Genomic DNA, 26,116 nt, shown 5'->3' on the forward strand with positions numbered 1-26,116 from the left:
GCCCGGCGCTGCCCGGCCCTGCCCGGCGGACACACCCCCGCCGCCCGGCCCGCCCGGCTCTCCCTCTGTTGCAGCTCTCGCCCCTGCCCCGCGGACGGGAGACGCTGGACTCCAGGGCCTCCTCCACCTGGGCGGCCGCCGCCAAGAGCCAAACAAAAGTGCTGCTGTAGGCTCCAGGATAAACACGGCTGCGTGCAGGATGGCATCCGCAGAGGCTCTGGTTGGAGTCAAAGTTTCAAAACAAACGAGAACGCTTTGGGAAAAGGTCAGGTTAGCTGAAGTCGGCTCCCGAAAGCCGTGTCTCCACTTCCCCACGCAGTGCCAAGTGCGTGGGGTGTGCGGGGCAGCGCCGAGCTGCCCGGCCCGTCCAGGCACCCGAGAGCCGCGTAGCTAGTGAAGGGCCGGCCTGCAGGGTCCTGGGCGATGGTACGCACTGCTCTGGCCGGTCTGACTGGTGGGTGTGCTCACAGGCTGAAGGTCTCGGCTGGTTAGAAAAAAAAAGAAAAATTAAAAGTTTTGGCCCTACTTGCCAAATGCTTTACTTCATTCTGACCCTGGAGAACTGAATTTCAGCTGTAGGTTTTGGAAGCTGCAGGCAGCTGTCTGAGCATCAGTCTCCCTTAAGGGTCTCCCTTAGTCTCCGTATCTGGGGTGACTCTGTAGAAGTGCTGTTAGCAAGGCCTGTGGGCAGCCTAACTCGGACAGCCAGAAGGACCGGCCCTGTGCTCTTCATCAGCTTAGAAGATAGTAAGCGTAACTAACGTGGTAGAGCACTGCAAAGACATCTATCTCATCATTCCATCCACGTGTCATGGCGTTTCTTTCCAAAGGCTTATTCCCTTCCTCCAAAGAAGAATTCTAAAGTTGTCATGGGACTTTTTATTCTGCAGAAACTTTCTGATGAATACTTTAACTACAGCCAAAGCTGCCCCAGGCGCGTCTCCCACCTCGCTCTGCTCAGCTTGTATTCTGCTGTTACGTTCATTACTATGAAGAGGGTACGGTCACAGCATGGGTGTCCTGGGATCTTTCTTGTTGTGATTAACTGTGTCTTGCTGCACCTCTAAAAGCTCCTTGGTAATTCTGCTTCCACATCTGCAGGTCTGCAGAAAGGTGGCACTTTTTATTTGGAGGGTTTTTAAATTTTACCAGGTAATCGTGGAAGCAGTGGAAGTGTGGTTGTTAACGCACATGCCGTTTCCTGTCGAGCAGGGTTGAATGCCTGCCCGCGGCCTTCCGGCGGGACCATGGAGAAAGGAGGCAACATCCAGCTGGAGATCCCCGACTTCAGCAACTCGGTGCTCAGCCACCTGAACCAGCTGCGCATGCAGGGCCGCCTCTGTGACATCGTGGTCAACGTGCAGGGCCAGGCTTTCCGGGCTCACAAAGTGGTCCTGGCCGCCAGCTCCCCGTACTTCCGGGACCACATGTCCCTGAACGAGATGAGCACCGTCTCCATTTCGGTCATCAAGAACCCCACCGTGTTCGAGCAGCTGCTCTCCTTCTGCTACACGGGCCGCATCTGCCTGCAGCTGGCGGACATCATCAGCTACCTGACGGCCGCCAGCTTCCTGCAGATGCAGCACGTCATCGACAAGTGCACGCAGATCCTCGAGGGCATCCACTTCAAGATCAGCGTGGCCGACGTGGAGGCAGAGTGCACTCAGGTGAGGACCAAGCACCCAGAGAGACCCCCGGAGTCTCCCAGGGTCACCCCCAACCTCAGCCGCCCCCTGAGTCCCCGGCACGGCGCGGCGAAGGGGAACCGGCGGGGTGCGGTGAGCGCGGTGCTGGACATCAGAGAGCTGAGTCCTCCCGAGGAGTCCACCAGTCCCCAGATCATCGAGCAGAGTTCTGATGTCGAGAGCCGCGAGCCCATTCTGCGGATCAACCGGGCAGGCCAGTGGTACGTGGAGACAGGGCTCGCAGACCGTGGGGGCCGTAGTGATGACGAAGTCCGGGTCCTGGGAGCTGTGCACATCAAAACGGAAAACCTGGAGGAGTGGCTAGGGCCCGAGAGCCAGCCCTCCGGGGAGGAGGGAAGCAGCGCCGAAGACGTCACGGCCATGGTCATCGACACCACCGGGCACGGCGCCGTAGGCCAGGAGAGTTACCCCCTGGGCTCAGCAGGACCCAAAGTCGCCCGGCCAACGAGCAGTGAGGTTGACAGGTGAGTTCTGCCTTGGGTCGAGGGACTGTTGTGCAGGCCCACACACAGGGACCCTGGTGCAGACGGCAGGAGCCGCACCTGCTGCGCGTTGGCAAAGCTGCAACTGCACCAGGAGGTCGGCATCTTCCTTGCTTTGTTAAGATTGGTTGATTATTATTGGAAGGGCAGATTGACAGAGAGAAAGATCTTTGGCCTGATGGTTCACTCCCCAAGCAGCCGCAGCAGCAGGCAGGAACTGAGCTGATCCGAAGCCAGGAGCTTCTCTTCTAAGTCTCCCACGTGGGTGCAGAGTCCCAAGGCGTTGGACCGTCCTTGACTGCTTTCCCAGGCCACAGGCTGGGAGCTGGATGGAAAGCGGGGCTACCGAGATTAGAACCGGCACCCGTATCAGATCCTGGCACATACAAGGCGAGTATTTAGCCACTAGGTTACTGCACCAGGCCCGGCATTCTTACTTTTTGTAAAGAGGATGTTCCTGGTAGTGACAGATTCCCAGTGTTGTTCTGAGAACTGCTGCACAGTCCATGATGACTGGGCGTCCTCGGGGTCCCCGGCAGGGAGCTGCTGCCCCACTGGGGCCTGCAGGAGCCGGAATTGGGCTTGTAGAGCTGTTGACTTCTCTTTGTATCTGTCCATCAAATAAGAGAAACACTGATTGTTCTGTTCAAATAAGCAGTAATCCCAAAGAAATATGTTTTGGATTTTTGTATTGCTGTTTTCATTTTAGTTACATTTTCCTTGTTTTGTTTCCTGGGTGAGTGCTCCTGCGGCGGCGAGCCCGAGACCTCTCTCCCTTAGCAGGCCTGTGGCTGCCACGCCTCACTGGTCTCTGCAGAGTCGTTGGGTGGAACTAGCACTGGCTTTACTCTAAGTAAATTGAGAGTAAAAACGTTGACTGAAACAGAGAAGCGAGCTGCGATAGGTTGCAGTGTTGGCCACTGCACCGCTGTGCCCTCAGCGTTGACTGTGTGAACGGTGGGGACTGAAGCAGCTCCTACTGTGGCTAAGCCGGCCTGCGCTGGCATGGCGCTTAGACCCAGAGATCCACTCCACACAGTGCCGTCCTGTGTTAGAACTAACAGAAATGATGACACCTTCACATGCAAAGGGTTTTCAACTCCATGTTGTCGATGCGCAGTCTGAACCATCTACCATGTCGTAATAGGATGTGGAGGGAACAGCCAGCGCTCTGTTGCCACCTGGGAACAAAGTGGTAGACGCAGCTTTGATTGGTTGTTGTGATGTGTCGCAGTGCTGGCGGAGGGGTAGAAAGCTTGTGTTTAGCTTTAGCTTCACATCTCACATGGTCTGTTTGTTGTGCCAGCTTGTATTGCTTCCACTTGTAAGGGCCGACCCTTCTTACCTGAAGTTGGAGTGTGTTACTTGTGAAGTCTGATTTGTGTGACACAGGGGAGATGTCAAGGCGTTGTGTGTCTGAAGCTGCTTTCCTAGGAGTCCCCTTGGTGGTCTCTTCCAACAGGTTTAGCCCTTCTGGCAGCGTGGCCCCCCTGACGGAGAGACACCGAGCCCGCAGCGAGTCCCCTGGGAGGATGGACGAGCCTAAGCAGCCCGGCTCCCAGGTATGCACGTGCGGGAGGGCAGCCTCTGGCTGAGCGGAAGAGGCAGGCTGCAGGAGAAGCTGCACTGGGCCCAGCACAAAGACTGTGTCTCGTGACTTTCTTGATGCTTGCTGAGAAGCACGCGTGGACTCCACGTGTGATGTCAGCAGGCTTTGGAAGGGGGAAGATGACAGAGTGCAGTCTGTGGCCCTGTGGTAATAAAACTGGTCCCTGAAGATTACCTGTAGGTGATGTAGCGCCTGAAATGCAAAGAATCTGCTTTAACGTGCGTGTGTGTGTGTGTGTGTGTGGCTACGATACCATATGTGTGCGTTCATGACTGCTAGCAGACACTGGTACACATTGCGCAGATCCTGTGTGCACTGTAGTGTATGCATTTATTGTTTTCCATGCTTGTATGTTTCCATTTATATTATTTTTTTGCTGAGATTTATTTGGCAGGGCTAGTGATGGAGAGATACACTGAGGCTATGGCGCCAGGCCCCTGCCTTATTTTTTGTTTTTGAAATTCAGAATGATCAACAGGAAAAGAAAGATCATTTGCTAGTTCCTTCCCCCACAGCTGAGTCTGGGTTAGACCCAAGTCTGGCTCAGGAATTCCTCCAGCTCTCCCACGCCGGTGCAAGGTCCCAAGGCTTTGGGCCGTCCTCGATTGCTTTCCCAGGCCACAAGCAGGGATTTGGAAGGGAAGTGGAGCTGCTGGGATTAGAACTGGCGCCCATATGGGATCCCAGCGTGGCCCAGTAAGTAGTAAATCTTAAAAAAAAAAGCTAGAGCCAAAGCTGAGGAACTCCTTCTGGAATGCAGGCGTCCCAAGCAGCAGCTTGACCTGAACTAGCACACCTGACCCTAGGCCTAAGCTTAAAAACAAGATGCTGCCTTGCTTTTTTCTTTAAAAAAAATTTTTTGTTTGTTTCTTAAACATTTACTTATTCTTATTGGGCAGGCAGATTTACAGAAAGGAGAGACAGAGAGAAAGATCTTCCACTCACTGGTTTACGCCCCATGCTGTAGCAGTCAGAGCTGAGCCAATCCGAAGCCAGGAGCCTCTTCCAGGTCTCCCACACGGGTGCAGGGTCCCAAGGCTTTGGGCCGTCCTCGACTGCTTCCCCAGGCCACAAGCAGGGAGCTGGATGGGAAGTGGGGCCGTCAGGACATGAACTGGTGCCCATATGGGATGCTGGTATATATAAAGTGAGGATTTAACCACTGAACCATTGCGCTGGGCCCAAGATTTTTTTGTTTGTTTCCAACTTCACTTTATTTTCTGAAGGACTTACAGAACCTAAAGACTTTATGAACCCCATGTTAAAATGCACCATCTGTAGTGCTGTAATCTGTGGCTCCTGCAGCAGATGAAGGGCGACTGAGGGAGTGGACTTTTTGTTTGCTCTTGAGATTAGTATCAGTTCACTCTCTTGTCATATCTTTTTTTTTCTTCTTCTTCTTATTATCATCATCACTTTATGGTACAATCAATAGGCCCTGGAGTATCCCTTAACCCCTATCCCAGTCCCCTCTCCCACCCAACTGACTTACCCTATATTACTACTGTAGTATACTTCTTCACAAACGGTCATACATCCATCACTGCAGGCATGGACAACAGCAGGGAATCCAGCATCCTATTGTCAAGATATAATTAACAGTTTCATTGGGAGTCCATCTTTGATCTGGAAGTAGAGTTGTATATTGCGTTGTATCCTCACATCTGGATATGATAGTCTCCATTACACACTTACTATATATCCCCTTAAGTGAAAAGCCACAAAACAAATCAACAACAGGAAGGAAAAGAGAAATTAACAACACCATGAAGTTAAATAACATGCTACCGACTAATGTGTTCCTGAAAAAATGAAAAAGAAAATCAAGAACCTTCAAGAAAATGTTACTACTGTGTGATCTATGAGTCAGTGAAGATTTTAATGAGGAAGAAAGTGTTTTGAAGAGATAAAACTAAAAAAAATCAAAATCCATGAGATATAGTTTCCACATATCTTTGCTGGTGAGATATATCTCCAGTAGGCAACAAATAGATGGGTTTTTAGTTTTTGTAATCCAGTCTACTTATTTATCATGTTTGATGAATGAGTTTATTCGTTTACATTCAGGGTTAATATGAATGGGTGGTAATTTGGTCCTGTCATTTTAGCAATGGGTTGTTCATTGATTTAGTCTTCTGTTGTTATTTTACTGGGATGTTCTTCATATTTGCCTTTGGTTTTGGTGGGTGCTATTCCTCTTCTCTGTCAAGAGAACATCTGGTGGGAGGAGCCCAGATAAAGTCAGTGCTGGCGTGGGTACCTTACTCTCCCGGCCATGTGACTGTGGCTAGGAGAACCTATCTGTGCCAGGCTGCCTGCTGGGACCCTAGCTCTCCATCTACTGCTCCTGGTAGGAGGGAGGGTCCTGGGCTTATGGGCAGCCACCCACCAAGTGGCGCTGGGCTCTGCCCGCTGGCCACCTGGCAGCATCCATGGATAAGGACACTACATGTAGGTGAGCAATGAATCATGAAGGACACTCAACGACAAAGTTACTGTACTTGCAGGTAAGTGAGGGGACTGAGACCTAGTGGTTTGGAGGGGAGAGACTGGAAGATTTGTATAGGTCAGACTAATTCACCAGCCCACATGGGAGTCCTGAGGTGGTCTTGTTAGCACAGAGCATCACTGACCACCATACACCACCCCACATGAAAGCTATGGCTGGGGGCTTATCTAACAGAGCTGGATCCCAGTACCTGACTGAGTATTGGAACAGGGGACGGGTCACATTAGGCAGGGCCATGACATTAACAAGCATATAAGAGAACCAGGTCTGGGGGTAGAATTCACAGGGGATAAGTGGGCCGAAGCCTGTGGAAATACAAGTCCCACTGGTCAGCTCAAGAGTTGGGGTGGTGATGGGCTGAACCAGGTATGAACATGGAACACGCCAACGCTCACAGGTACTGGGGCTGAGAATAGACTGAGCAGGTCTAAGCTGCAGCACCTGCATGTGCATCCTAAAACAGAGTAGAGTATAGGTTGGCCTGCAACATCCTCCAGCTCAAAAGCCAAGATGGAGGGGCAGGCCGTGCCGGGCAATGGCCCAGCTCCTGCTGACATGCATGACATCTGGGTCTGGGAGTAGGCTCAGTGGGGGAACCAGGGAAACTCCCCTACGGGATCATAGCTCCCACTGGTGAACACGTGGTCCAGAACTAGGGGGCCGGGCAGGCTGGGCAAAGTAGCCCCATCCTTTGGCAAGTGTGTGGGTTGGTTTTAGAAGGCGGTGGACCAGGCAGGACCAGACATACCATAGCCCACTGGCGAGTGCAGAAACTAGGCTGGAGTGCAGGTCATGCCAGGCAAGGGTTCACACCTACTGGTTTACATAAGCCGGCGATGACAGCAGACTGTGCAGGGCCAGGTTGCAGCACCCACCAGTGAGAGTTGGCATTGGGGACTGGCTGGGTAGGGCAAAGGCAAAAGCTAAGACGGATGAGGGGCTATGCCAGGCCAGGTCATAGCCACCATTGGCATGCGTGAGATCTGTAGATGGGAACAGGCTTGGTTGGGGAGCTAAGGGGACACCCTAGCCTGGGTGTGATTCAAATTGGTGAGTGCAAGGGCCAGAGTGGAGTCTGAGGTCAGGTCTGGATATGGCTGCAGGGGGTACTTTGGCATGGATGTGGGCTGGGTTTGGGTTGCGCCGAACTGGGGTAGAATCCAGCACCCACTGGTGCTCTTGAGAACCTGGGAGGGTATAGCACAAGCTAGGCCAGGCCTCTGCCCCTGCTGAGCTATGCATGAGCTGTGTCTGGGTATGGAGCAGGCTTGGCTGGGCTGTAGCACCCAACAACAAGTTCCGGAATGGGTGAGGGCCAGTCAGAAGAGGCCACTGTCCTATGGGATGGGAGCTGGACTAAGTAGGGCTGGCCCATCGATCCACCAGTGGGTACAAGATCTGCCATTGGGAGAGATCATGATGGAGGAACTAGAGTAACTCTGTCGGGACACGTTCCCTGCAGGTGAGTACAAGAACCAAGACAGGGAGCAGCCCAGACCAGGTTACAATATGGTACCCCAGCATACATTTGCCTCAGGTCTGGGACAGGCCAGGCTGGGTCAGTTCACATCACCAGCTGGAGAATCAGCGCCAGAATGGAGTGTGGGTCGGGCCGGGGCGCAACACCAGCCAGTCCTTATGAGGGCCGGGACCAGGGGCTGGCAGGGCTGAGCTAAGTTGTAGGCCCCACCAGTGTAAGCTGGAATTGGGGGTGGGCCAGGTCCAACCAGGCTATAGTACCCGATGGCAGATGCCGAAATGGGGCAGGCTGAGTCGCAACACCCAACCTGCACATGTGAAACCTGGGGGTGTGGGGATGGACCCAGTAGGGGCCAGTGGGGGTCCCCCTATTGGACCACTACTCCCACGGGTGAGCATGAGAACTGGGATGGGGGCAGACCAGGCCGGCAGGGCACAACATCTGCTGGCCCACATGTGAGCTGGATCGGGGAAGGCCAGGCTGTACTTCCTGGTACATGCATAATCAGAGTGGGTATGGGTTGGTTGGGCTTTGCTGCAACATCAGCTGGCACAGGTGGCAAATTCTGTCAGGAGCAGGCATGGCCAGACAGATGGTGGCACTCATTAGCACTAGCGTGGACTGGCTAGTGGAGCTGATTGGGATGAACAGTGAGTGCTTCAGTGCCCATTGACATGTACAAGAGCCAAGTGGGATATTGGACAGATGGGACCAGTCAGCTGTACATACTGGCAAGCACAGGAACCAGGATAGGGGGCAGGCCTGGTGGGGATTATTGCAGGACACTCCGATGAGGCTACAGCTCCCACTGGTTTGCGTAAAACACGGGACGGGAGACAGACTGACCTAACAGTCACAGCTACTAGTGTGTGTGTAGGCTGATTTGGGTGACAGACTGTGTCTGACCCTGTATTGGCAAACACACACAGTCATCAGATTTGGGACGGCCTCAGATGAAGTTTCTTTGACGATTTCTTACCAATCGAAGTGCCGGACTCAGAACCCCAAGCATGGAGAGAATCGCAGGCCAGTGGCTGAACATGGGGTGCATGTGGCAGCGCTGGACATCCGCAGTGTCTCAGAGTAGTGGGCGGTACTTCCAAAGGCACGTGGAGGACACTGGGTACCACAGCAGAGGAACAGGGACAGAACAAATTGATCAGTTACTCCAGCCGAGTGTTGGCAGTGAGTATCGGGGCGGAGAGACTATAAACTGAACAGTACTAGCCAGTGGATTTGGGAGAGATTTCATCGCAATTGGAATGGCGGAATCAACAACAATTCAGGAGTGTTAATGTGTCAAAACCTCTTAACTAGAAAATAGGGCCTAGATCAGTAGCGTAGTGGTTAAAGTCCTCGCCTTGCACACGCCGGGATCCCATTTGGTCGCCGTTGTAATCACAGCAGCCCCGCTTCCCACCCAGCTCCCTGCTTGTGGCCTGGGGAAGCAGTCGAGGACGGCCCAAAGCCCTGAGACCCTGCACCTGTGTGGGAGACCTGGAAGAGCTCCTGGCTCCTGGCTTCGGATTGGCGCAGCACTGGCTGTTGCAATCACTTGGGGAGTAAATCATTGGACGGAAGTTATTCCTCTCTGTCTCTTCTCTCTGTATATCCGCCTTTACAATAAAAAGAAATCTTTTTGTAAAAAAAAAAAAAAACCTAGAACATACAAATTTACGATGCCATGAAGTTCTTCAGAGGTTTCATACTTTAACAGTCCTGATTTCTATTTTTCTCCCTGTTGTTGATTTTGTATTGTGGCTTTTCATTTAAGGGGATGTGTGGTAACTGTGTGATGGAGACTATCATATCCAGATGGGAGGATACAACGCAGTGTGCATCTCTACTTCCAAATGAAAGATGGACTCCCAGTGAAACTGTTTACTGTACCTTGACAATGGGAAGCTGGAGTCCTTGCCATTGTCCATGCCTGCAATGATCAACCTATGACTGTTCATGAAGAACTATATTATAGCAATGATGTAAGGGGAACTCAGTGAGGGGGGAGGGAATTGGAAAGGGGATAAGGGACATCCCAGGGCCTATGGAGCTGTATCATAAAATGATAAATCGTTATCATCAAAGTAACAAATAAAGCTAACGATTTTAGGGGAAAAAAGAACATATGTAAGTTTCCTTTGTAGGGCAGGTTTGGAAGAGGCATATTCTTTTTTTCTTTACTGAGTAAGAATTTTGTTTCATTTTCAGAGACAGAGGAAAGCTTTGCTGGGCACCTTATCCTGGGCTGACAACTTTTTGCTTTTAGAATCTGAAATATGTTGCTCTGTTCTCTTCTGGCATTTAGAGTTTCCTGTGAATTTAACTGGCATTCCTTTATATGTCAATTGATTTTTTTCACAAGCGCATTTAAGGAGCTTTTGCTTATGTATGATTGAAGAGAGCTTGATGATCATGTGTCTTGGTGAAGATTGCTTTTGGTCAACCCTGTTGGGAGTTCTGTGCCCCTCCTGGATGTTGTTTCCAATTCTATCTCCAGATTAGCAAAGTTTTGTGGGTTTTTTTAAGATTTATTTTATTTTGGGCCCGGCGCGGTGGCACAGTGGTTAAAGGTCCTCGCCTTGCACGCCCGGGATCCCATATGGGCGCTGGTTCTAATCCCAGCAGCCCCGCTTCCCTTCCAGCTCCCTGCCTGTGGCCTGGGAAAGCAGTCGAGGACAGCCCAAAGCCTTGGGACCCTGCACCCGCGTGGGAGACCCAGAAGAGGCTCCTGGCTTCGGATCGGCATAGCATCGGCCGTTGCGCTCACTTGGGGGGTGAATCATCGGACGGAAAATCTTCCTCTCTGTCTCTCCTCTCTGTGTATCCGCCTTTCCAATAAAAAATAAAAAGTCAGATATACAGAGAGCAGGAGAGACAGAGAAAAAGCTCTTCCATTCAATGATTCACTCCCAAAGTGACTGCAATGGCCAGAGCTGCACAGATCTGAAGCCAGGAGCCAGGAACTTCTACCAGGACTCCTATGTGGGTGCATTGTCCCAAGGTTTTGGGCCGTTCTCGCCTCCTTTCCCAGGCCACAGCAGGGAGCTGGATAGGAAGCGGGTTGCTGGGATTAGAACCGGCACCCATATGGGATCCTGGAGAGTTCAACTAGGCCACCATGCCGGGCCCCAGTTTAGCAAAGTTTTCATTCGTTATTTCATTAAATACATTTGTAAACCTAGTTTCTCTTTCCGTACCTGCTGGGACTCCCATAACTCTTACATTTGGCCCTTTTTTTTTTAAATTATTTATTTATTTTTTGATAATCTTACATAGTTGGTTAGAGTACAAAGGGTCAAAAGCTACAGGAAAGTGGATAAGACCATTGTTTCCACACTAATTTTTTTTTTACCTGTATCTGAGGTCAGGGGAGAAAAGGGAGGAAGCCCCACCCAGTCTCCCACCAATCCCAGGTCCCCGATGTGAGGCACGCTCCGAGCATCCTACTCGAGCAGTTTTGACAGTTCAACAGGTCTGAATTGCTGCCAATCTCGCCACTCGGGGGGTGCCCACTATTTCCCTCCTAGGCCACTCCCATTCCTGGATCATGCAGTTTCCGGATGTTTATGTAGTTTAACTTGACAGATTTAGCACCAGTGCCAGCATCTGCTGTCGGATGCTGTGGCAAAGCCCAGCCAACCCTCATCCATTTTGCTTTATGTAGGGACAGTCAACCAAGCTTGGCTGTTCCCTGACCTGGCTCGCTTGAGGCCCACGTGTGTTGGAACCCTGCCCGGTCTGGTCTGCCCCCATCCCAACAGTGGGCGAGGTGTTCTAGCGGGGGGGCTCCCCACCTTTCCCTTATCAGCTTACCCCCTCCCTCCCTGGTTCCTACTAGCACTGTGTCCCAACTGGCATGGCCCACCTCACCTTGTCGTTTGCTAGTGGTTGCAGTAGCCTGGTCCGGCCTACCCCCAGTTCCAGCTGGTGAGGGTTACAGTCTAGCCCATCCCAGTGTGTACCCTATCCCAGCTGTAATGTGTATTGGTATGTGTTGCGACCATAACTGGCCCTACCCACCCTGTTCTGTGATCGAATTCGCCAGTGGGTAATGTGAACTGGTTCAGCCTGGTCTTCCCCCTACCCATGCCAAATGTATGCCAGTGGGTAACTTTCCATGGCCTGATCTAGGCTGTTCCTTATCGTGCTTCTTGCACTCACCTGCAGGACTGTGTTCTGCCAGAGGAGTTGTCCAGGCTCCCCCATCAGAACCTCTCCCAATGGCAGATTTCACTCATACCGGTGGATCCATGAACCAGCCTTACTCGGTCTATCTTCTGTCCTAGCAGGAACAGTGGCCTTTCCTTGCTGGCCTTCAACCTATTCTGGTTCTTACTGTTGGGTGTTTCAGCCCAGCCAAGGCTCGTCCATACCTAGACACTGCTCACACTTGGCTCAGTAGGGGCAGAGACCTAGCCTAGTCCGTCCCACATCTACCCAGGTTCTCCAGAGCACCAGATGGTGTTGGAGTCTAGCCCAGTTAGGGGCACCCAGCCTCCTTCCACACTTGTGCCAGTGGAGACTGCAGCCATCTCCAGACCAGAACGCAGCCCCCACTCTGGCCCCTGTACTCACCAGTGGGAATGCCAGCTCAGCTAGGGTGTCCCCTTAGCTCCCCAACCAAGTCTGTTTCCAGCCATAGGTTACTCATGTGCCAGTGGTTGATCTGACCCAGTTGGCTTAGCCCCTCACCTGTCTCAGCCTTTGCCTTCGATGCTGTGGCCTGGCATCCCTGGCTCATGCAGACCAGTAGGTGTAAGGGCCTAGCTCGGCACGACCTGTGCTCCGTCCTGATTTCTGTTCTTCCTTGTGAGTTGAAGTTTACTCGGCCCTGCCTGCGACCCCCTTCCAGTTGCAGCTTGGTGCACCCCACATTTTATTTTGGGATGCACTTTTGGAAGTTCTGTCTTGACTTGCCCAGACTGTTGTTGGTTCCTTTACCCATAAGTGATGGCAGGTTCCATGGTCACCCCAACCCATCACTCATCACCACTCCAACTCTTTTTTTTTTTTTTAAGATTTATTTATTTATTGTAAAGTCAGATATACAGAGGAGAGACAGAGAGGAAGATCTTCTGTCCAATGATTCACTCCCCAGGTGAGCACAACGGCCGATGCTATGCCAATCCGAAGCCAGGAGCCAGGAACTTCTTCTGGGTCTCCCACGTGGGTGCAGGGTCCCAAGGCTTTGGGTCTCCTCGACTGCTTTCCCAGGCCACAGGCAGGGAGCTGGATGGGAAGTGGAGCTGCCGGGATTAGAACTGGTGCCCATATGGGATCCCGGCGTGTTCAAGGCGAGGACTGTAGCCTCTAGGCCACCGTTCCAACTCTTGAGCTAACTAGCAGAACTTGCATTTCCACAGGGTTGGGCCCACACTTCCCCCACAGAATCTACCCCCGCACCTGTTTCTCTCGTGTGCTGGTTAGTGTCTTGACCCTGCCAAGTGTGACCTGTCCACTGTTCCACCAGTCAGGTACTGGTCCCTAGCCCTCCCAGACAGGCCGCCAGCCATACCTGTCATATGGACTCATGTTTGGTAGTCAGTGATGCTCAATGCTAACACCCCATCTCAGGATTCCCATGTGGGCTGGTGAATCAGTCTGAACCAAATAGATCTTATGGACTCTCCCTTCCAAACCACCAGGTCTCAGTCCTCATGCTTGCCAGAAATTTCTGCGACGCCATTGCTGGGGATCACCCAGAATTCATCCCTCACCTACACTCACACTGGCCGTATCCATGGGTGTCCCTAGGCAGGAATTACAAACCCTAAAAACCCACCGGGCAGAGCCTCGCATCCAGCAGCCACACTGGCCAGCAAAAGCCTAGGACTCGGTCACCGCATGGCAGCAGTGACCATGGCCTGAGTCCCCAGCATTGGGTCCAGCCTGTCTTGGGGTCCCGCCACACTGCAGGGAGCTGCTTTTGTCCCACAGCCGAACACTGCCCAAACTCTTCCTGACATATGATGTTAGTGGCAGGGCACAGCCAGGACCTTAATCCAGTTCCCGAGTTTCCCTTATGGTGTACTTCCCCGAAGGGAAGAGATCTCTTGGGCCTGGAGAAAGCTCACTGTGTGTCGGCAGTGACCATGGCCTAAGCCTTGGGTCCTGCCTGGCTGGGGCACCTCCCACAGCTGCCACACTGCAGGGAGCTGCTTCTGCCCCAAATCCACGGTCGAACCACATTGGGCCTCTCAATAGTGTCTTTCAGTTCTTCAATACTTTTTTTAGCTTCACCCAGCTCTTCTTCCAGTATTTTGTTTGTTTCCCTCTGGTGACAGGAAATAGCTTGTAATTTTGAGATTCTTTCTTCTGCCTCCTTCATATTATTTTGGAGAGTCTACATTGTACCTTTATCTTTAAAGATTTATTTATTTTTATTGGAAAGACAGATGTACAGAGAGGAGAGACAGAGAGGAAGATTTTCTGTCCAATGATTCACTTCCCAAGTGGTTGCAACAGCCAGTGCTGCACCAATCTGAAACCAGGAGCCAGGAGCTTCTTCCAGGTCTCTTACATGGGTACAGGGTCCCAAGGCTTTGGGCCGTCCTCAACTGCTTTCCTAAGCCACAAGCAGGGAGCTGGATGGAAAGCGGGGCTGCCGGGATTAGAAGCGGTGCCCTTATGGGATGCTGGCACATTCAAGGCGAGAACTTTAGCCACTAGGCCACTGCACTGGGCCCTCAACTGTATTCTTCATTTCTGATATATCAGTTTTCATTTGATTCATTTCCTGTGTGACATATTCCTTAAATTCCTTGAACTGCTTTATTATGTGCTTCTTGTTGTTGATAAGAAGCTTTATAATGAGTTTCTGAATTCTCTATCCCCTATTTTCTCAATGTCTTCCTCAGTTAACTCTGAAGTTGGCAAAGGGTTTTGCTCCTTTGCAGGGGAGTCTTCAGTAATATTCATTGTGCTTCTGTCTCTTCTTTGCTCTTGGTCACTGTACTGCTGGTTAGAGTCTTCTCCTTTGGGTAGATTTCTAAGCTGTGTCACCCACAGGTCCACAGTTTGATTTTCCTTAGTGCAGTTGGTACTCGGCTCGTTGCTGTCTCTTGTGCCATTCCCTCCAGTGAGTTCCACGTCTGGGTTCTTGTGTTAGATTTCCACCATGGTCTCCATAGCCCCAGCTCCTGGCTCACCACTCTCCATCTCCTGTGACACTGCACTGCGGCTGCACTGTTGTCTGTACAACCTTTCTCCCACTTCCGGTTGGAGCAGTTCCCAGGATTAGGGAGACAGCAGGTGTCCTATATAACTAGATCATTGTTGTTAGTGTTGATTTTTTTTTTTGAAAGTCAGATATACAGAGGAGGAGAAACAGGAAGATCTTCCATGCAATGGTTCTCTCCCTAAGTGGCCGCAATTATTGGAGCTGAGCCAGTCCAAAGCCAGGACACAGAGGCCTCTTCTGTGTCTCCCACGTGGGTACAGGGTCCCAAAGCTTTGGGCTGTCCTGGACTGCTTTCCCGGGCCCTCAAGCAGGGAGCTGGATGGGAAGCAGGGGTGCTGGGATTAGAACCAGCGACCATATGGGATGCCAGTGTGTTCAAGGCAAGGAGTTTAAGCACTATGCTATTGCTCTGGGCCTAATAGTGCTGATCTTGGCAGAACCTGTTGGCTGTTAGGTCTGAAGGCCACACAGACCTATTTTGATCCATGAGATGCTAACGTCAGTATTACTTTCCCTATAAGACCAGTGCAATCCACTGAGCTCAGTGCAATCACTCCCAGCTCAGTGCATGCACAGCTCTAAGGTGTCCCTGCGGTCTCAAAGTCTTTGCCACATTGTACGAAAGTGTGCCTTATGTGCCATTACTAGAGTTCTTGATGTGCTAGCCATCAGGTCTGAGGATTACAGGGAGCTGTCTTGGGGGAACCTATAGGATGCCACGTTGATGCAGTTCACTGAGTCAGAAATGAGTTCACTCCCAGCTCAGTGCATGCGCAATACTGGCCCTTAGTCTTTGCCTCCCTATAGAAAATGGTGCCTGATTAGGCTCTAGGGGTTAACTGGTCTGTGAAATCTACCCTGTTCCCTCACCCTCGTCTGGGACCTGCTACTGTCTACTCCTGTTCAAATCAAACAGACCAACAGGGTGATAGTTCTTTTTCTGGGTTCACCTCCTGAGCTCCCGTGAAGTACCTTCTCACCTGGTTGCTGATGTAGTTCTGGCTGCGGTGAGATTCAGGTTACTGCTTGCTGGACGCCACTGGGGTACAGGTCAGTGCGACACCACACCGTTGTCTCCGCTGCTCTCCCACGTCTGTCAGTCTCCAGGCGCCCCTCTGCCGGTCTGTCCTCTCCTGTTTCCTGGAATGTGCCCGCTGCTTCACGCTGGCGAGTGTTTCTCCATCTGTTTAAACATGTCCTTCTGCTATTCATCGTCTTGATTGTCCCCAAGATTGATTTATTTTTATTACAAAGGCAGATCTACGGAGAGGAGAGACAGAGAGAAAGATCTTTCATGTGCTGACTCTGTCCTGAAATGGCCACAAAACCCATAGCTGAGCTGAGCTGAAGCCAGGAGCCAGGAGCTTCTTCCAGGTCTCCCAGGTGGTGCGAGGTCCCAAGGCTTTGAGCCGAGCTCCGGTTTTCCCCAGGCCCCAAGCAGGATGTGGCATGGGCTGTGGAGTAGCCCAATGCCCATTTTGGATGCTAGCACTTTCAGGCTGAAGATTAACCAATTGAGCTACTGAACCAGCCCCACTCCTAACTTTAAAAACACAAAATAATCACTATTGCAAGAAAATGTGCATGGATTAACATTGCATAGCTGATTTGTTCAGCCTGCACTGCACCGATAATGTCTTAACTGTTATCTAAAGCACTCGATGTTTATTTTTTAAATTTTTAAAAAAATATTTATTTTTATTGAAAAGTCAGATATACATAGAGGAGGAGAGACAGAGAGGAAGATCTTTCGTCCACTGATTCACCTCCCAAGTGGCTATAATGGCTGGAGTTGAGCTAATCCAAAGCCAGGAGCCAGGAGCTTCTTTCAGGTCTCCCACTTGCCTGCAGGATCCCATGACTTTGTGCCGTCCCAGGCCACAGGCAGGGAGCTGAATGGGAAGTAAAGCTGCCGGGACTAGAACTGGTGCTCATATGGTAACCCAGCATGTGCAAGGCGAGGGCTTTGACCACTAGGCTACTGCACCAGACCCTGAATGTTTATTATTATTATTTTTTTAATATTTATTTTTACTTGAAAGCAGATGTGAAAGGGAGAAACTGCACATGTGTTCCTTCTGCTGATTCAGTCTCCAAGTGGCCACAGGATCCAAACTGGGTGTTCTGCAGCTGCAACCCGGGAGCTTCTGCTGGGTCTCCCGTGTGGGTGCAGGGTCCCAAACACCCAAGCACTTCGGCCATGCTCCACTGATTTCCTAGGCGTCATCCAAGACATGGGCAGAAGTGGCGCAGCCAGACACCCATATCAAGCGTCCAGTCAACCATCACCATATTGCATGCAAGTGCCGCCTACTGCGCCATTGCCCTGGGTTCAGAAATAGCAGTCTGTGACAAGCATTTTTAGTGTTATTTTAATTCATTTCAAAAGCAGAATGACAGGTCGAGATCTCACATCCGTTGTTTCCCTTCCCAAATGACAACAGCCAGGGCAGTCAGGAATCAGGAGCCAGGAGCTCCTTCAGGTCTCTCGCCGCCTGAGCACGTGAGCAGAAAGCTGAATCGGAGTCCCCATAGCTAGGACTCAGTCCACGCTGGGACGCGCGTGGCCCCAGCTGCACTATTGCCTGTAGTTCTCTGATAGAACAGAACCTGCAAGGCAGCGGCTATGGCGACCGGGTTCTGCTGTGCCTGCCAGAAGCCAGGCTGGAGCCCTCAGCTGCTGGCTTCACAAGGAGCCCCATTTGGGCAGCCAGTGTCGCTTTTGCTGTCTCTACCCTTTGCCTCTAAAATAAATAAATAAAACTTTTCAAAAGTGTTTCAGTTGGGGAAATGCTGTGGCGTTGCAGTTAAATCCATTACCTGCAGTGCCAACTTCCTGTATGGGCACCAGTTCATGATTTGGCTGCTCAGCATCCCTTCCAGCTCCCTGCTCATGTGCTTGGGAAAGCAACAGCATGGTCCAACTGCTTGGGCTCAGGCACACATGTGGGAGACTCAAACTTCTGGCCGTGGTCCAGCTTGGGCCATGCAGCCATTAGGGAGGGAAACAGCGGACGGAGGACCTCTCTGTCTCTCCCTCTCTATGTTAACTCTGGTTTTCAAATAAATACACTTTAAAAAAAAATGTGTTAAGGGGGAGAAAAAAGAGCCAGGCACCAATGAAGTATTCCTGGATATTTGGCAACACAGAATATCCCTGTATTTACAGAAATTGCCAAGACATAAGAATGAAATGGTCTACCTCTTAGCGACAGGAAGCTTGGCGGCAGCCATGTCCACCTTTGCTATTTTATTTCAGGACAATAAAACTTAGCAATTGCTGCCTTCAACAAGGACCCAATCTACAGTATGTCTGTTTATTTGCTCTTCCATTGCAACTTTACAGCAGTGATTTTTCAGGTGAGAGTAATCATGTGAGGTTTTTGTAATAAAAGTTCACTGATTACTAAAATGCATTACTTCATGCATGGGGACAATACTAGTTTTTAATGTTGTTCGATATATTTGTTTGAAAGACAGAGGGGGAAAGAGAGAGCTCTTCTGTCTGCTTATTTGCTCCCCAAATGGCTGTGGCAGTCGTGACTCTGCCAGGCCAAAGCCAGGAGCCGAGTGCTTCTTTGAGATCTCAGTCGCTGGAGCCATCTTATGGCGCTTTTGCAGCAGCATTAGCAGGGAGCAGTTAGGACTCAAACTGATGGGATGCTGGCTGGCTTCATAGGCGACAGCTTTATCCACTGTGCCAACGCCAGTCCTTAACATTTCTTCCTATTAAAATCTGGGAGGTTGAGTCACAGAGAGGCGGGAGAAAGGCAGACATGTCTTCCCTCTTCTCAGTCTTCCCTCAGTGGCCTCGGAGCAAACCAGTGCAAACCAGCAATACCTACACGTGGTTACCTGCCACAGCACAGTACAAAACGTCTCAAGTGGATCAGATTGCTTCAGGGGCTTGTACTTCAAGGTCATAAATAATGAGTTGTAATGTTCAAAGTAGGTAGATGTATTGATTTGTATGAAAAGTAGTGACTTCCCTCCAGTGTCAGGCTTTCCAAACGGCAGCAACAGCCGGATCTAGCCAGGTGGAGCCAGGGCCAGCCAGGCTTATTAGTGAGGAATCGGATCCGAAGCAGAGTGACTGGGTCTCGGATGTGGGACACGGACATCCCCATGATGCCTTAAGCTCTTGTGCCATGACACCTGCCAATGAATCATGACCGTGTAGTAATACATTTGGTGTTGGAAGCAGCTTACAAAGGAGCTGTTGCGGGTCCAGCGCTGTGGCCTAGCGGCTAAAATGCTCGCCTTGCATGCCCAGGATCCCGTATGGGCACCGCTTCTAATCCCAGCGGCTCCACTTCCCATCCAGCTCCCTGCCTGTGGCCTGGGAAAGCAGTTGAGGACGGCCCAAAGCCTTGGGACCCTGCACCCGCGTGGGAGACCTGAAGGAAGTTGCTGTCTCCTGGCTTCGGATCGGCATAGCATCGGCCGTTGTGGTCACATGGGGAGTGAATCATCAGATGGAAGATCTTCCTCTCTGTCTCTCCTCCACTCTGTACATCTGACTTTCCAATAAAAATAAAATAAATCTTTTTTTAAAAAGTTAAAAATTAAAAAAAAAAAGAAGCTGTTGCTGTTCTGTTCATTTTACAGATTAGAAAACACTGATGAATAACTACATACCTTGATCAAGGCGACACAGTAAACCAGAAATAATGCGAGACTTCAGTCTTGGAGCAAAATATTGATTCCCCAAACCTGGGGGGAATTGCCTCTGTTGGAAATGCTAAGCAGCGTATCAGAACGGAAACAAGACACATTGGAAATTAGAATGGTACTAGAGTAATTGCTGTTTTTTATGTATATATATATATATATGAGTTAATTATTTTTAAGGATTTATTTTATTTATTTGAAAGGCACAGTAGCAGAGATCTTTGATACACTTGTTCATTCACCAAATGGCTACAGTCGAGGAGACTGGGCAAGATCAAAGCCAGGATCCTGAGGCTCCCTGCAGGTTCCCACCTGGGCATCAAGGACCAGGAGAGGGCCGTCTTACACTGCTTCCCCAGGAGTGTGGGTGGGGAGAGCATCCAGGCCAAAACCAGCGTGCCACTCTGGGATGTGTATGTTATGGGTGCTGTCGGCCTGCGCTTCATGGCTGCTGCAGGCTAGTCCTTACCAGCGTGCCACTGTGGGATGTGTGCGTTGTGGGTGCTGCCGGCCTGCGCCTCATGGCTGCTGCAGGCTAGTCCTTACCAGCGTACCTCTGTGGGATGTGTGCGTTGTGGGTGCTGCCGGCCTGCGCCTCATGGCTGCTGCAGGCTAGTCCTTACCAGCGTACCTCTGTGGGATGTGTGCGTTGTGAGTGCTGCCAGCCTGCGCCTCATGGCTGCTGCAGGCTAGTCATTCTTAGAGCTTGGATGCCACCACATTGTTTATTCTTATTGGGGACAGTATAAAGTGAAAACTGTCAAATAATAGCTTTACAAAACATTTACCCCAAAGACCTATTTATTGCCTGTTATAATTGAGACAGGAGTACAGGTTAACAGTAAACTTAAATATATAAATGTAGCAGTGACTTAACATATTTTGAAAACAGCCCATTAGTAAATTAAATTACATAAATCAAAGAAATCTGTGTTAACTAGTAATCTTATTGCTGGACAAAGTAAATGAGTCTGTCAGAAAGCTCTGGGAGTGGCTGCAGAATCCAGGTACTGACACAGTCCCAAGGCAACCTACTCTTACTGTTGATATGCAAATTATGTACCCTGCATTTGCAGCTGAGGATCCAGATAGCTGATGAGATAAGCAGATGAATAAATTTACCCACTTTAAACTTAATTCATAGAAGCTAGACCATTTTCTGACCACTAGACAGTAACACGTGATAGTGTTAACTCGTAGAGAAGACGGACGTTAAGATGCACATGTGCATACACATACTCTTTTGGAGACAAAAAATTGTCATCCGAGCTTAGCAGTAGTAGTGATCGCTAGGAAGCAGTAAGTGAAAAGCCATTAAGTCAGTAGTCCGGACCCAAGACCCTAAGAGAAAAAAGTCATCGCTGTGAAATCCCTCCGTGAAGCTGAAGATCTGAACTTCAGTCTTCCCTGTGATGTAGCTATCCTCAAATGCGTAGTGAACAACCAGGTAGACCTGTAGAGCCAAATCATTAAAAGCGTGCAAACTACAATCTTCACAACTGCATGGATGTATACAACATTTTGTCACAAAATTTTACTCCATTTGGTAATAATCTTAATATAATCCAATCAACCTTATCTACAGGTCTCCACAAAATGGGAGATAAATCCATTGGCATTCTTGAGGCCATGTAAGAATACCAAGGGAAACCCTAGGATTCGAAACCTTTGCATTCTTGGATGCCTTTTTAAAGGTGGCTAAAAACATCTAGAACAAGATTTTTGTTGTTGAAGTTAGCACAAAACATTATAGAGTAGACTCAGTTATTGACATGACATCATCAAATACCTCTGAAACAAATACAAAACCTTTACCAAATCAAAGGAATAAAAAGTTTGATAACTAGTGGAGACAATGAATAGCACATTAATTTAACTTGTGCCTGGAAATAGTTTAATAGTGCCTTAGAGTTTAATTCTATGCCAGGTTATTTATGATAAAATTCCATATTTTTGAAAATATCACAAATGAAACTCTAAGAGTTACAAGAGACAAATATCTTCTTTGAATTCTAAATTCCCAAAAGTTGCTATGGCTATACAGATGAAGTCAGCTAGCTAAACATTTATCACAACAGAAGACCTTCCAAGGTAAAATTTGCAAGATTAGAGAACAAGTTCTGTAAAATCGTTCCTTTTCCTTGACTTTTTCTTCTTTATCATTTATAAAGATGTTTAAAAACTGGGTGACCAGGCAACAGAAAACTCAAGAGTCAGGTAATGGGAAGTCTGGATGAATCAAAAGAAGGCCAAGTTGGGCCTGGTGTAATAGCGTAATGGTTAAGGTCCTCTCCTTGAACGCGCCGGGATCCCATATGGGTGCCATTTCTAATCCCAGCAGCTCCACTTCCCATCCAGCTCCCTGCTTGTGGCCTGGGGAAGCAGTCGAGGACAGCCCAAAGCCTTGGAACCCTGCACCCGCATGGGAGACCCAGAAAGAAGTTCCTGGTTCCTGGCTTCAGATTGGCGCTTCATTGGGGAGTGAGTCATTGGACGGAAGATCTTCCTGTCTCTCTTCTTCTCTGTTCATCTGCCTTTCCAATGAAATAAATAAATCTTAAAGAAAAAAAAAAGGCCGGGTTAACAAAATCCACATCCCAAGAATTGCTATCAGAGCAAGCATTCAGCCAAGCTTCCAATGGGCGGGGTCTCACATTCCTCCCATTCAAATTCAACATAGGCAGACTGACTCTGCACTTTTTTTTTAAAGATTTATTTTTATTATTTTTTTATTGGAAAGGCGGATATACAGAGAGGAGAGACAGAGAGGAAGATCCTCCGTCCGATGACCCACTCCCCAAGTGAGCGCAACGGCCGATGCTATGCCGATCCAAAGCCAGGAGCCTCTTCCAGGTCCCCCACGTGGGTGCAGGGTCCCAAAGCCTTGGGCCGTCCTCAACTGCTTTCCCGGGCCACAGGCAGGGAGCTGGAAGGGAAGTGGAGCTGCCAGGATTAGAACCGGCGCCCATATGGGATCCTGGGTGTGCAAGGTGAGGACCTTAACCACTGTGCAATCGCACTGGCCTGACTCTGCACTTCTGATTCCAAGACTCTGGAATTCCTATGCCTCGTGGCCACATACACATAAACAGCACTGGCTAGGGGCTCCACAAAAGGCAAACGTCCTCTAACCACGCACAGGGCTCACACAGCCCCCAGCCAAGCAAGTAAGGCAGAAACCACAAAAGTGGAAAACACTTAGGTGCTTCATCTCCATGACACCAGCTATATTATAAATGCCCAGTAGCCATGGATGACACAAGTTCTTGAACATTTCCCTTGTCCCAGGAAGCTGTAGTGGCCCAGCATGGCTTAGGCACTCGCCTGCAAGGTGGTGGGAGCAGGCACAGACTCTGTGAAATGGTGCTTCAGCAAGAGCTGCACATTTTTGTTTGTCTTTTTGGATATCTTTGTTTGAAAGGCATAGTTGCAGAGAGAGAAGACGCACTGACAGAGAAAGATCTTCCATCTTCCATTTGCTTGTGCATTCCTCCAAGTTGCAGCCCGCTGGGCCAGCGCCAAAGCCCTTTGTCCCCGTCTCCCATGCCTTCGTCCCCATCTCCCGTGTACTGAGGCCGCAGTCTCTGCTGCTTTGCCAGGCTCCTTGGCAGGAGCAGCAGGTCGAGCAGCCAGGCCTCGAAGGGGCACTCCGAGTGCCTGGGACACGGGCTCTGACTCAGGCCACAGCGCCACTCCTGCCTGGCTTGTGTCAGCTGAAGTAGCTAGACTGTGTCTGTTGTTTGTGGTAACAGAGTACAAGCCCTCAGGTTGTTTTTCTTTTTTTTTTTTTTTCAGATACTGGGTCTAATATTTGTTTATTTGAAAGACAGAGGGAGAGAGAGAAAGATCTTTCGTCTACAGGTTCACTTCAAGTGACCGCTGGGACTGGGGCTGGGCCAGGCTCAAGTCAGCAGCCAGGAGCTCCTGGCAAGTGTCCTGTGCTGTCACGGAGCCTGAGCCCTCAGGCCACCTCTGCTGTGTTTCCAGGCACCTAAACAGCAAGCAGGATGGGAAGTGGAACAGACAGGATTCAAGCAAGCACCCGTCTGGGATGCCGACATAGCTGGTTGCTCTACCCGCTTTGCCACACTGTTGCAATGCCCTCAGATTATTATAAGTTACACTAATATCTCTGCTTTTTGGTAGTAATTAGCTTCCTATTTGGTTCTCTTTGTGACAGGTAGAAATAGATTTCCCTGCTCGTAGTGCCGATGTTTGCTTAACCGTATGTATTCTGTGTTGCTCCTTCGGCTCCCCTGGCACAGGTAGAAGAGTCAGCAGTGATGGGGGTAAGTGGTTATGTGGAGTATCTCCGAGAACAGGAAGTGTCCGAGCGATGGTTCCGGTATAACCCCCGGCTCACTTGCATCTACTGTGCCAAATCTTTCAACCAGAAGGGGAGCCTGGACCGCCACATGCGCCTCCACATGGGCATCACCCCGTTCGTCTGCCGCATGTGTGGCAAGAAGTACACGCGCAAAGACCAGCTGGAGTACCACATCCGCAAACACACGGGCAACAAGCCCTTCCACTGTCACGTGTGCGGCAAAAGCTTTCCCTTCCAGGCCATCTTGAATCAGCACTTTCGCAAAAACCACCCTGGCTGTATCCCCTTGGAGGGGCCCCACAGCATCTCCCCTGAAACAACTGTCACATCTCGAGGGCAAGCCGAGGAAGAGTCGCCTTCACAGGAGGAGACGGTGGCTTCTGGGGAAACTGCCCAGGGCTCTGTGTCCACCACTGGGCCTGACTGAAAGCGTGAGGGGGGAGGGCAGGCCCTCCCCCCTGTGGGCCGAAGCAGCCCGCATCAGGGCCTAGGCTGGTACTTTGATCACAAAATGCCACAGCACTCGACCTGAAGATGCTCCGGAGATGTTGCCAGACTGGGCGGCCAGCCAGGTCCGTAGAAAGGCTCTTCCCCTCCTCTTCCCACCTCACACTTCGGAAAATAATCAAGCAAGTTTAACTTCTAATTCAGGGATCAACAGCCTTGGTTTGTTAACTTTCTAAGACAGGAGTTTTTTTATGAAACAGTGGTGAACAGTCATTTACCTACCAGTCACGTTTGAACACTGTCCTTGGTCCATATCATCCTGGTGGCTGCAATGGCCCAGACCTGAAAATGCAGCGGGAGCCTTGGCCGGCAGGAGCAGCCCACCGAGAGAGGAGGCAGTTCCGGGGTGAGGGGCCATCTCTCCGCTTCCTTCCCTGCCAGACTGCGTGTTCATATTTCAGCAGGAAGAACAAATGCCGGCGATTGTTCAGGGTCTGCCTTTGTGTTTGCCCTGAGTAGGCATGTCGAGCTTTGCCTGTTTCGTGCAGATAACCGTCTTAGAGCAGTGTTGAGCAGGCAGCAACACCTAAAAGGCACTTTAGGCAACCGGAAGTGAAGAGAGCCACAGCGCCGGCAGTCGGTCGTGCTGCATTCGGGGCTGGAATGTGGAGTGTTCTCCGTGTCCCACAGCGCAGAGCCGAGCTGCAGCTTGCTGACTGGCGTAGCTGTAGCGTTGCATCCTCTGTCGTTGGGACTTAGCTCTAGTTCCGATTAGCTAATGGGTTAGGCTGAGTACCAAAGTCTCCTCTAGCCGCCTTGGCTCCTGTATCATGTAACAGCAATATTCTACATCACAAAGGTCACCTTCCAGTGAAGCGAGCCTGGATCGTATTTTTAAATCCACAGGTCTCCCTATTTGATAACTTTTATACGAACTTTAAATCATATTTTTCATGGAACATTGTGGTTGAAGAAAAGCAGCATCATGGTTCTTGCTGCAGCCACAATGCAGTTTCCTTCTACTTACGTAATAATTTGTATCTTGAGTCCAACAGGAGAACCTCACTTAAATCCATGTTTTGGGTCTCAAACCTGGTAATTCATGAACCAACCATCAGCACATTGCTGGTGACTCCAAGAGCTTTGATTTTTAACAATACACTACAGGGCACTTACCACCAGGAAACATCATGCACAATCATGTTGCAATAAATAATCAAGGGATTGATTTTGATCAAGTTTAGTTACTTAATCATTCCTAAGATTTTTTTTAAAACTTCAAGGGACCTTTGTAATAATTGGAGATATTTCTGAGATTCTTAACACAGAGAACTTAATGTGGAACTTGAGTTGCGTCATAGTGAGGAGGGATGTTGAAGGATGCAGCCAGCAGATGCTCATGACTTACAGTGCGAGCAGAAGCGCCTCCAGCCCTCAGCATCTTTGCGTAAGAAGTTGTGTGGCTGCAGAGGCGTGGATGACTTTAACGTGGGTTTGAGAGGGGAAGGGCTGATCTGAGAACGTGGTTGCGTGGTCCTTCCTGAGAGTGCTTTATGACATGTGCAAAGGTGGTAGAAAAGAATGACATTTCTTTGACGATAAAAAGTCCGAATGCAAAGGGCAGCTCCTCAGCAGTCTGACCCTCGCACGTGTGCACCTGCAGCGTGTCCTGTCCTCTTCTGGAAAGCGTAGATGTGTCTTATAG

General features: G+C 50.1%; 1 protein-coding gene across 2 annotated transcripts; it reads left to right on the forward strand.

The window, feature by feature from the left end:
- The first annotated feature begins 60 nt into the window (after window positions 1-60).
- ZBTB37 (zinc finger and BTB domain containing 37) lies at window positions 61-26,011 on the forward strand. 2 transcript variants are annotated; one of them, XM_040984281.1, is made up of 4 exons: window positions 61-998; window positions 1,213-2,170; window positions 3,651-3,750; window positions 23,903-26,011. In XM_040984281.1, the coding sequence occupies exons 2-4, from the start codon at window positions 1,248-1,250 to the stop codon at window positions 24,389-24,391; spliced, it is 1,512 nt and encodes a 503-aa protein (XP_040840215.1). In that variant the 5' UTR covers window positions 61-998; window positions 1,213-1,247; the 3' UTR covers window positions 24,392-26,011. The 2 variants fall into 2 exon arrangements, with proteins under 2 accessions (XP_040840215.1, XP_040840214.1); XM_040984280.1 differs by having other exon boundaries at window positions 61-2,170.
- Window positions 26,012-26,116: the final 105 nt, after the last annotated feature.

This window comes from Ochotona curzoniae, unplaced genomic scaffold, assembly GCF_017591425.1.
Source record: "Ochotona curzoniae isolate NIBS_2020 unplaced genomic scaffold, NIBS_Ocur_1.0 contig_4105, whole genome shotgun sequence".
Taxonomy (NCBI): Eukaryota; Metazoa; Chordata; class Mammalia; order Lagomorpha; family Ochotonidae; genus Ochotona; species Ochotona curzoniae.

What these genes read in the sequence shown, in the direction of transcription:
- ZBTB37 (XM_040984280.1), top strand. Translation starts at nt 1,248, where the DNA reads ATGGAGAAAGGAGGCAACATCCAGCTGGAGATCCCCGACTTCAGCAAC. An exon ending in ACGAGCAGTGAGGTTGACAG is followed by an intron (nt 2,171 to 3,650) that starts GTGAGTTCTGCC and finishes CTCTTCCAACAG; the next exon opens with GTTTAGCCCTTCTGGCAGCG. An exon ending in CTAAGCAGCCCGGCTCCCAG is followed by an intron (nt 3,751 to 23,902) that starts GTATGCACGTGC and finishes CCCCTGGCACAG; the next exon opens with GTAGAAGAGTCAGCAGTGAT.